The 12,390-nt window shown below is 40.5% G+C and overlaps 2 protein-coding genes across 2 annotated transcripts in view; one reads left to right on the forward strand and one right to left on the reverse strand.

Moving 5' to 3' along the window:
* Positions 1 to 1,763, reverse strand: part of LOC310725865 (uncharacterized protein) — a 51,476-nt gene extending 49,713 nt beyond the window's left edge. Inside the window, exon 1 of the mRNA XM_083540956.1 lies at positions 1,644 to 1,763. Coding sequence (XP_083397082.1) covers positions 1,644 to 1,748 — 105 coding nt within the window. The 5' untranslated portion in view covers positions 1,749 to 1,763. The remainder of the gene's footprint in view (positions 1 to 1,643) is intronic.
* The window catches only part of LOC310725889 (uncharacterized protein), a 537,758-nt gene that overhangs the window by 5,038 nt on the left and 520,330 nt on the right, over positions 1 to 12,390 (forward strand). The gene's annotated exons all lie outside the window — the stretch shown is intronic.

A 12,390-nucleotide genomic window follows, 5' to 3' on the forward strand; every position in this document is an offset into this window, starting at 1 on the left:
AAAATATGTGAAATTCATCCAGTGCAGAGGATAAAAATTAGGGAAAATTTCACTCTGGGTGCACTTTCTTACAGCTGCTTTGGTGCACCATTGAGTTGGAAGGTGCCTTCTGAGATCTCTGTGGAACATGCTGACACATTCACGTCTGAAAGTTTCTTCATTCTGGTAAAGTTAAATTGTTAATATTAAGTATTTGTGAATATAATGTATAATGAGATTGGTTAAGTGAATTAATTTGCTTAATTCTTTACTGTTTGGGATTTAAATTTGAATAGTATTGGGATGAAGACCATCTAAAATAACTTATCAGATCTAAACATTATTTGTTAATTATACATTTTTGTGAGAACAATTTACAGTAATGTACAGTAAGTATTTCTTAATGAAATTGAGATTAAACAATTTGAGCCTCAAGAACAGAGAATCATGAGCCACCTTGTGAATGTCCACTTGGAGACGGGCTCCGAGTTCCAACAGCAGGTCAGTAAGATGATTGGGGTATAAATAGTGTATTAGAGAGGCAAAATCTCTCAGAAGTAAAGATGGGAGAAGCTTTACTAATCTGTGAAAGACTGTGTCTACAAACTGTTGATCAATTTCAGAATAATGTTCCTCAATGTAAAATTGTAAAGACTTTAAATATATCATCATCTACAGTAAATAATATCAAAACAGTCAGAGAATCTGGGGAATATTGGATGGCCATGATCTTCGTGCCATCAAATGGCACTTCATTAAAAACAGGCTTTCTTATGTAATGGAAATCACTGAATGGGTTAAGGAATACTGCCAAATATCACTGTCTGTAGACACAGTTAAAGTTCTATCATTAAAAAAAGAGCATGATCCATAAACACTCTCAACTTCTCTGAGCAACAGCTAATGTGATATTTTCCACTGAGGCAAAGTGGAAAACTGTTCTGTGGTCAGATGTCTATACATTCTTTTGGCAGCCATGGACACAGCATCTGCCAGACTAAAGAGTAAAGGGACCATCTGGCTTATTATAAGCACTCAGTTTAAAAGCCTGCATCTCTGATGTATGGGAGAGCATTAGCGGATTGTGCAAAGGCTCCATCAATGCTGAAAGATATATCCAGGTTTTATATATATCCAGATGTATCCAGAAGCATACACTATGCTCCCATTCAGACAACAATTTTTTTTTGTGAATGCCTTGTATATTTCAGCATGACTTTGTGTAGAACAGTCCAGGTGCTGAACCGGCCTGCCTGCCTGCTGTCAAAACTTTTCATCAATTGAAAATATATGGCACAGACCAGGGACTGTTAAGCAGTTTGAATCCTATATCAAGCAAGAATAGGAGAACGTTCCTCTCCTAAATCTCCAGCAACTAATTTCCTCAGTTTCCAGATGTTTACAGGCTATAGTTAAGAGGGGATGCTATCCTGTGGTAAACATGGGCATGTCTCAAATGTTTGATATGTGCTGCAGCCATCAATTTCAAAATTACCTTTTTTTATTTATTGATTTTTCTGAAAGAAATTTCCCCAGTTTAAACATTTGATATGTTTTCTATCCTCTATCCTGCATTGCATTTAGTTTTTATTTTATGTGTCCCAACTTTTCAAAAAATTAGCTTGCATCATATTTTATGTAAAAGAATTAACTGTTTGCATTACTTGGATGAAGCTATCAGGGAAAATGATTCCCCCAATGCAAACAGTCCATTTGTATCGAGTTTTATTGTCAAATGTTTGGACTCCAACAGATGGACCTTCTCCCATACTGGTTCTGAAATGAAAATGTAACAATAAGTAACATTTGTGTGTGTTACAGTAAAATACTGACTGGGTGATGTGATGAATCACAGTTATTGTTAGCAAGCCCCTAATTTTTCTTTAACAGTATGTCCCCAGGTGTTTTATTCCTCTTTAGCCATAATTATAAATTTTTATTTATTAATGACAAATGATCTTTTTATCCTTTCAGTCATCCTTGACTGGCCTCTCTTTAGTTCCTCTCTTTTAGGTACAGTAAAACCCTGTAGCCCTGCAGCAAAAACATCACTTTTTTTAGTTTTATATTTTTATTTCACTAGAAATCTTGAAAAATGTCTCCCAAGAAAATCAGTGATGGTGCTGTGAAAACGAAAGTAAATAGAATTACCATGGAAACCAAAAAGGTTACGAGCATGATGTGCGTCTCACACTCAACCACTACTACATGAGTAAGTGTTAAATTATGTTTACATTACAGGAAATTTGTGGTGTATTTATTTGTTAAAATAGACTACAAATACTTTTTAAGTGCAGAAATAAGCGATCGAATGAGATCTCGGAACGGATTAAATCTCTTTTACATTCATTCTTATGGGAAAAATTAGTTTGAACATACGAGCAAATGGACCTACGAGCAATTTTCAAGAACAAATTATGCTCGTCCAATGGGGTTTTACTGTAGTACGTTTAATCATTTAGTAATAACTGCAGTTCCAAAACAATTTTCACGTTACAAAGCAACTACACCATCCTGAAGACATAAAAATGAATATTTGTTAATCATGGTACAGTTTAGATAAAATTACCATGTTCTGTCTCATAACATCACCACAAATCCAATGTTTCTGAGTCATTTTATATATATATATACATACAAACACACACACACACACACACACACACACACACACACACGCATATATATATATATATGCATCTAGTCATGTTACTGTATCAAAGATATATTCATGTGAGCTGTATACTTATAATTTGAATAATAATTAAATAAACACACACACACACACACACACACACACACACACACCTGAAAAAAGAAACCACTCAAACATTTGAACATAAGTGGCATTAAACTTAATTGGTATTTAAAACAAAGTGATATGATAACTGACAATGATATAGCCGGTATATTGGACTAGCAGTTAGAATATCACGCTACCCTTAGAGAGACAAATTTTATTTATTTCTTCATCAGAATCATAAGTTTGTGTACCAAGATGCCAACAATGACATCAGTATAAAGAGAAATTACAGTTAGCGCAGTGTCGCTGTGGCTACTCACGCCGTACCAGATTTGGATCGCGCATGCATGAAACTGCTAAACAATCCATAGCGCTAGTGTAAGCTGCTAACCAGGAAGGGACTATCAATTAATGCTAGCACTATAGATTTTATGTTCAGCTTCAAGAATTCTCTTAACCTGTCAGCCTTCGGCACAGATTTTGGGACTCACAGCTGAAAATGCCCTACCTAATTTTAAATGTTAACAGTTTCTGATAAAAATAGCTACATACACAATTTAAATATCTTTGGAAAGAAGACACTTTGAGCTTTACTGTCTATTATTCAAAGTTGATATTGCTGATAGATGATTGCCATGGATATACATTTCCTGCATTGAACATAATTTTTTTTTCTAAAGAGTAATAAAACTAAGACTCACACTCATGGGGAATAAAATTCTCCCATATATCGTTAGAATCCTGCACTTATAGGCTACATTTTCCATCAATCATTTTGTTTCCATAATGCTACTGGCTGGAAATAAAAGGTTTGAAATGAGAGGTGGTGCAGAATAAAAACGTCGACCCCTACATATAGAGTGTAGACTGAAGACTGAGAATCTGAATTACTTTTTTTTTTTTTTGTGTGTGGTCTCATTTGTTCCGTAACGCTATATTCTACCAGACATATTTAGGTTTTTTTTTTTTATCAGCAAGATGTCATTTTTTATTGCGAAAGTTATTCCCTAGCATATACAAACAATACACTAATTGAAATACTGTGATGTAAACTCAAAAAAGAAAAGAATAACTATCTAATTTACAACACTATTGTTTGGAGCAGAAATGTTTTACGGCATGTTGTTCAGTGGAGCCTCATCTTTTCTAATAAACCGGGATTAGCAGCGGTGGATGTGTTTGTGACTCATTGTTAACAATAATAGCATTAATTACAATAATAATGTAAGTAGTGCAATTTTTATCTTCTTGTTGTGTACTGCTTTCACACATTCAAAAAAGACATTTGTTATACTTTTTCCATTGAAAAACAGAGATCTGAAATTGCTGCTTGGGGCTTAGAGCTTTAGAATGATATATAGTGAGTCAGATCCAGTATCCAGAATGTAGTGCAGCTACTGGAGTATCAATTCCCATTAGCATCTAAGCCGATTATGTAAAAACACAATCTAAAGTTAGTAATTGTATGCTTGCCCCCACAGTGGAGGTAAGGAAATGCAACCACCACTTCAAGCTTCTAACTTAATTACCGTATTTTCTGGACTATAAGCCGCTACTTTTTTCCCCATGCTTTGAACCCCGCATCTTAAACAATGAAGCGGCTAATTTCTGGATTTTCTCCTGGGTTTTTCCCGGTTTCACAAACTTCAAGCCAAAAAACGGAGCCCCATAACATTAGACCAATGAAATTGCTGAACGGGTTTAGGGTAAACCAATGAAACGCTTTATATTAAATCGGGTGGGCTCCCACTGAATCGGGCCGCACCACATCATAAATATGGATGATGTTCCTCTGAGGTTTGACCTGCCGCTCACTTGGACTGTCTACAGGAAATGAGAATCATTCGTCACGCTGAAAACAACAGGCCATGAAAAAACACACTTCACCTGTGTTCTGAGCTGCACTTTACTCGATGTACACATACGACTGTGTGGCCACATCCAACTCCACCACCATCATCAAGTTTGCTGACGACACTGTTGTGGTGGGCCTGATCTCCAACAACGATGAGACGGCCTACCTACAGGAGGTTAAAAACCTGGAGAGATGGTGCCAGGAGAACAACCTTCTCCTGAACGTCAGCAAGACTAAGGAGTTGATCGTGGACTTTAGTACAAAGCGGGAGTGGTCATACCAACCGATCAACATCAGCGGGACCCCCAGTGGAGAGAGTGAACAGTTTCCGGTACCTTGGTGTTCACATCACACAGGATCTTTCTTGGTCCTGTCACACCAACACCCTGGTGAAGAAGGCCGGGCAGCGTCTGTACCATCTGAGACGCTTAAGGGACTTTAAACTTCCCTCTCAGGTGCTTAAGACTTTCTACACCTGCACCATTGAGAGCGTTCTGACGGGTAGCATCACTTCCTGGTTCGGGAACAGCACCATGCAGGACAGGCGAGCCCTCCAGGGGGTGGTGCGTTCAGCTGAACGTACCATCCACACTGAGCTCCCTAACCTCCAGAACATTTACAGCACGCGGTGCCGGACCAGAGCCAGGAAGATTATGAAGGACCTCAGCCATCCCAACAATGGACTCTTTTTTTCTGTTGCGTTCAGGGAAACGCTTCCGCTCCCTGAAAGCGAACATAGAGAGAATAAGGAGGAGCTTCTTCCCGCAGGCCATTCGGAGTTTAAATCAGGAAACATCCAGGATCTAAAAACTGGCCCACTCTCTCCATCATCACACTTCCTCTCTGTACATATCTCACCTTTCGCACCACGACACTTTAATCTCTGGACTTGCACAGCACAGTGCACTTTATATTTAATTTCATTTTTACACCACACCATACCGCACACGGACACTTTACGGTCCTTTACACCAGACCATACCGCACACGGACACTTTATGGACAACCCACCACTAAAATTGTCTACTGTTTACACTCTGTTACACATTGTTTACTGTTTACTGTTTCACTGTTTACTGCCATTTTTTGTATATTCACATTTATAGATCTTTTTATACCTTTTATATCTTTATATTCTATATTTTATTATTTTATATAGTTCTTTTATACCTCATACTTATTTATCTGCCTTCTTTTCTTTTTCCCCTATCCTATTCCCTCATGCCGGCCCGTCGTATATAGCATTTCACTGCATGTCATACCCTGTATGTATGTGTATGTGATGAATAAAATTGGATTTGACTTGATTTGATTTGATTTGGTAGGCAACTGTGTAGATACAAGCCGTGTAAAAGGCACTGTCTTTTGTTAAAGCCTGCGTAAAGTTCATTAGTTTCAGTGTAGACACCTGCGGCTTATAGACAGGTGCGGTGTATTTATGTTCAAAATAAACATCTTTGTAAAATTCAGAGGGTGCGGCTTATATTTGGGTGCGCTTAATAGTCTGGAAATTACAGTAGTCCACTTAAAAGTGAGACAGATTAAAATAATTTACCAATTAGTTCACAAAGCATGGACTTTGGTGCAGACATGTTTCAAAATGTCATCCAAATGCAGTCTCCTCAGTGTTACTGCCAAATGCGTGAAGACCTCCTGATAAAGGAGATGAGTTGTCCATTACCTATGACCTGTCACCAGGTCTAACTTATTTTGATGACAAACTCATTAACTACTGGGCATAAAAATCATCTTTCCAAGGTGCTATTTCTGGTCTGGACCTTACCCCTGGGGAAGAACTCGATCTCTTAAATAAATACTTGGGTAAAGAATCTTCCGAGCATGCATGGAGACTGAAAGCTGATCATATTAAAAAGCTGTGCTGATAATGACATGGCAGAGATTTGAGGAAATGGTTCTCCAGAAGTGATTGAACAAGCACTTTTTGCCAAGCTCAAAAACTTCCCTAGAATGACAAACAAGAACCCACAGAAGCTTTGAGATTTAGGAGACATCTTCTCAGAACTAGAACCTGCTAAGCTTGAAGGATATTTACCAGACATGTATAAGGGAGTAAATTATTCTGTGAAATAACATGGCATAAGGAAGAAATCTTAAGAGGAACCAGACTCAAGAGGGAACCCATCCTCATCTGGGTTGCACCGAATGTCCATTTGAAGCAGATATACAATGTTGCGGGGGGCAGTGATGATGATCAGAAGCGAACTGTATTCCTGAGTCAGTGAAGGAGACTGTTCTACAGTCCAATTCATCCTTAAAGCACCCGTTCTACTCCGGAATTACATGGAACCACCAAAGGCGTTTATGAGAAACCGTCCCAAGCTGCACAGAGTGGCCTCCAGTCGAAGAGAACACTATCCAGAGGCAGGCCTGGACGAAGTGGGAAGGAACAGTGGTCACTGGAGCCTCAGAAGCAAGTTTAACCCTCTGGAGTCTGAATTGCCGCCGGCGCCCAAACGTGCTTTTTTTTCAGATGCCAGCAAAAAGAGCTTAAACTGCTCGGTCATATTTGATCAAACATGTCAAAGTAATACATCATTTAAATCTGTTAAGGGTCTACTTTCATTTGTGTATGCTCACTATATAAACAAAACGTTGTATTTTTTTAAATGAATAAAATAGTCAGGGTGCGCCATCTGTCGCCTTTGTCTGCGTAAACTTCGTTTAGAAACACGTCATCAAAAAGCGCTGAAACTCGGCCAATAGCTGACACACGGAAATAAAAAATATATCTTTAGACAGCTTAAAGTGTGTAGTTTTAGAATAAGTCGGTGAAATATGTTTCCAATGAATATAAATCATGTGAAACCAAGTAGAGGCACAGATTTTCCACCACAGGTCAATATCTGATAATGAGCTGCGAGCGGACACGCCGCCCCCCCGCTATTCACAGGTAAAACAGTTCACACGTTAAGTCACACACACACACAGAAAGTTATATTGTAGCCTCAGTTCAGTTTTGGTTGGTGTCACTGATTATCCTGAAAGGCTGTTATGTAGTGTTAGCTAGCAGAGATGTTCCGGAATGCTGAGGTGTAAATGCTATATGTACAATGAATGCTAACAAATATATATTGTTCAAGTGTATTCATCAAAAATACTGAAAAATATATTGTTTGGTTATTTTCAGGAATGTGGCTGCATCACCCCTGCCTTCACTGGAAACTCACACCAGGCCACGCAGGTGTCACTACATTTTGTTGAGTTCGACCGAGAATCGTCCTGAGTAAGTACATATTTTATACTTTCTTAAATTATATTTAGTTTGAATCATTATTGCATTGTATGACATATGCAAACAACTTTACCAGTTCCACAGACTCTGCGATTCCTGCCCGCACATGAACCTGGAACTCAACTGAGGTCTTCTGACTCTCATTCTCAATGCAGTCTATATAAAATGTTTTTCTCGGAGAGTGTCGTGTCAACTCTGTGCCACAACACAAATGCTCAAGCTGCCAAGTCAATAGCCAAGGGACGCAAATACAAATGGAGCGATGTAACCGTGAGTGAGATGTATCGCTACATTGAGCTCTTATTTTACATGGCAATGGTAAAGTTGCCCTCCATCATAGACTACTGGTGACAGAGCAGATTTTTCACAGTTCCCTTTCCAGCAACAATTGTGTCAAGGGACAGATACAGGACAACTTTGTGGAATGTACAAATGAGTCACCCAGATGCAGACAAAGAAAATGACAGAAAGAGGGGCACATCTGAACATGACCGTCTGTTCAGAGTGAAACCGCCTATAGACACAATCCGTAAGACATGCAAAGCAATTTATCATCCTAGTAGACATTTAGCCGTAGATGAGAGGATGGTAGCATGCAAAGCTAACACTGGGAGGACACAGTACATGAAAGCCAAGCCAACTAAGTGGGGGTTCAAGTTGTTTGTTCTTGCCGATTCCTCAAATGGATACACTATTATTATTTAATGCATAGTATTGTAGCCCTACAGGCTAGGATTTGCGGAACCCTGTGTATTGTTATTGTTTTTGTTGCACTCTTTATTTTTTAGACATACTGTACTGTATTGTTTTATTGTTACACAATTCCCTTTTTAATGCGTATTTTAAATAAACCATAAAGGAAACGCATTCCTTTTAGTAGTACTGTACTTCTCACGCAGATCCTGGCTCAGTGATCCACAGCTCATTATGTAATCGACAGCTCATTATGCGACCCATTGTCTACGGAGCTGTCAGTCACAGCATGTCGACGCCTCTTCGCATATGGCCTTTCAAAGTAGAAAGTGTCTTTTACATTTTAAATCAAAGTATTGTTTAAGGTGAATGAGCAGGCAGGATGATTTTGACATGATTAAAAAAAAAAAAAAACCCTACATTAGAAGCTCTGGTCTCAAAAAGTCTTGGGAAAACATGTTTACTATAGGGTTTGTGGCCTTATTTCAGTGTGTTTTTTTTTTTTTTTTTTGCTTTTTCAAAAACCAAGCATTAACCTTATTTTGTCAAAAATACAAACACACACATAAGTTGTTTACATATCATGGTAGCCCAGTTTGTGCTGAAGACAGTGTAAAAAGTCTTTTGTCAATAATATATTTTAAAAGCACTAAAAAGAACCAAATGTAAGAGCATGTCAAAATCTCTCAAGGGGCCAAAAACACACTCAGACTCCAGAGGGTTAACTCGACCGAGAGAGAGAGAAAGAGAGAGAAAGAGAGAGAGAGAGAGAGAGAGGGTGACAGGAAGAGAAGGATATGGATTATTAAGTGTCCTTATTGTTGTATGAAAGTTAATGTCACTGTGCAGTTTGGACTCCGGCAAGGCTCGCTATGGCAGCATAACTACAAGGGAGAACCAGAAGGTAACACAGACATGAGGGATCTCTGGGATAAGAGACGACCCACCACACCACAGTCAACAAACCTGAGTGAACGTGTTAATGTGAGGGGACGACAGCATACAAATATCCCAGTTCACCAAACACTCTATATCCATGTTCCCTTCAGATCTGAGCCTTTACCTAAGAAAAAAATCTACTGATCAAAGGCTTGACTAAATAAATGTTTTCAACCTCGACTTGAACACTGAGACTGTGTCTGAGTCCCGAACACTGGTTGGAAGGCTGTTCCATAACTGTTGGGCTTTATAAGAGAAAGATCTGCCCCTTGCTGTAGTCTTCATTATTTTAGGAACCAACAGATAGCCAGAACCTTTTGATCCAAGTAGGCGTGGAGGATCATACTGGTACAGAAGTTTACTCAGATACTGCGGGGCGAGACCGTTAAGTGCTTTATACATCAGTAGTAGTATTTTATAATCAAACCCAGCCATTATGGATGCACAAGCCAGTGCACTCTTAGTGCCGGTCCCAAGCCCGGGTAAATGGGGAGGGTTGCGTTAGGAAGGGCATCCAGCGTAAAACATGTGCCAAATCAAATATGCGGATCACAAATGAGAATTTCATACCGGATCGGTCGAGGCCCGGGTTAACAACGACCGCCACAGGTATCGGTAGCCGACAGGGTACCGGTGGAAATTGGGCTACTGTTGGCCGAAGGAGGAGAAGGAGAGGAGGAAGACGTCCACAGAGGCGGCAGGAAAGGAGCAGTGTAGGAGAGTGGAGGTTTGGGTTGGTACTTTAAATGTTGGTACTATGACGGGTAAAGGGAGAGAGGTAGCTGATATGATGGAGAGGAGAAAGGTAGATATGTTGTGTGTTCAGGAGACCAAGTGGAAAGGGAGTAAGGCCAGGAACATTTGAGGTGGGTTAAAACTGTTTTATCATGGTGTGGATGGAAAGAGAAATGGTGTAGGGGTGATTCTGAAGGAGGAGTACAGTAAGAGTGTAGTGGAGGTGAAGAAAGTTTCTGATAGAGTGATTATCGTGAAGGTGGAAGTTGAAGGGATGAGGATAAATGTCATCAGTGCCTATGCTCCACAAGTTGGCTGTGAGATGGAGGAGAAGGAAAGATTCTGAAATGAATTGGATGAAGTGGTAGATGGTGTACCTAGGAAAGAACGATTGGTGATTGGGGCAGACTTTAATGGGCATGTAGGTGAAGGGAACAGAGGTGATGGGTAGGTATGGTTTTAAGGAGAGGAATGTGGAAGGGCAAAGGGTGGTAGATTTTGCTAAAAGGATGGAAATAGCAGTGGTGAACACTTATTTTAAGAAGAAGGAGGATCATAGGGTGACGTATAAGAGTGTAGGAAGGTGCACACAGGTGGACTATCTGCTATGCAGGAGATGCAACCTGAAGGAGATTGGAGACTGTAAGGTGTTGGCAGGGGACAGTGTAGCTAAACAGCATCGGATGGTGGGCTGTAGGATGGTTTTGGAGGCAAAGAAGAAAAGGAGGAGAGTGAGGACTGAAAGAAGAATAAGATGGTGGAAACTGAAGGAGGAAGAGTGTAGTGTGAGGTTCAGGGAAGAGGTCAGACAGGGGTTTGGTGGTGGTGAAGAGGTGCTGGATGATTGGGCAACTACTGCAGGAGTGATGAGGGAGGCAGCTAGAAAAGTGCTTGGTGTGACATCTGGAAATAGAAAGCAAGACAAGGAGACGTGGTGGTGGAATGAGGAAGTGCAGGAGAGCATAAGGAGAAAGAGGTTGGCAAAACAGAAGTGGGATAGACAGAGTGATGAGAAAAGTAGGCAGGAGTACAAGGAGATGCGGCAGCAGGTAAAAAGGGATGTGGCGAAAGCCAAAAAAAAAGGCATATGAGGAGCTGTATGAGAGGTTGGACACTAAGGAAGGAGAAAAGGATTTATACCGATTGGCCAGGCAGAGGGACCGAGCTGGGAAGGATGTGCTGCAAATTAGAGCAATAAAGGATTGAGAGGGAAATGTGTTGACTAGTGAGGAAAGTGTGTTGAGAAGGTGGAGGAAGTGAGAGCAGCGATTAAGAGGATGAAGAGTGGAAAGTCGGTTGGACCAGATGACATACCGGTAGAAGCATTGAGATGTTTAGGAGAGATGGCAGTGGAGTTTTTAACCAGATTGTTTAACAGGATTTTGAAAGGTGAGAAGATGCCTGAGGAATGGAGAAGGAGTGTGCTGGTACCGATCTTTAAACATAAGGGAGATGTGCAGACCTGCAGTAACTACAGGGGAATTAAGTTGATCAGTCACACAATGAAGTTATAGGAAAGAGTAGTGGAAGCCAGGCTGAGAGAAGAGGTGACCATCTGTGAGCAAGAGTATGGTTTCATGCCTAAGAAGAGCACCACAGATGCCTTATTTGCTTTGAGGATGTTAGTGGAGAAGTATAGAGAAGGACAGAAGGAATTGCATTGTGTATTTGTGTATTTAGAGAAAGCGTACGACCGTATGAAAGGTACCGTATGAGGAAGTCAGGTGTGTCAGAGAAGTATGTGAGGGTGGCGCAGGACATGTATGAGGACAGTGTGACAGCAGTGAAGTGTGCAGTAGGAACGACAGACTGGTTCAGGGGGAGGGTTGGACTACATCAAGGATCGGCCCTGAGCCCTTTCCTGTTTGCAGTGGTGATGGACAGGTTGATGGACGAGGTCAGACAGAAGTCTCCCTGGTTTATGATGTTTGCTGATATTGTTATTTGTGGTGAGAGTAGTGAGCAGGTTGAAAAGAGCCTGGAGAGGTGGAGATATGCGCTGGAGAGAAGGGGAATGAAACTCAGTAGGAGTAAGACAGGGTACTTGTGTGTGAATGAGAGGGAGGGCAGTGGAGTGGTGCGGTGCGGTTGCAGGGAGAAGAGGTGGAGAAGGTGGAGGAGTTCAGGTACCTGGAGTCAACAGTGCAAAGTAATGGAGAGTGTGTTAGAGAAGTGATCAGAAGAGTGCAGGCA

This window comes from Silurus aristotelis (assembly GCF_946808225.1).
Source record: "Silurus aristotelis genome assembly, chromosome: 5".
Classification (NCBI taxonomy): Eukaryota; Metazoa; Chordata; class Actinopteri; order Siluriformes; family Siluridae; genus Silurus; species Silurus aristotelis.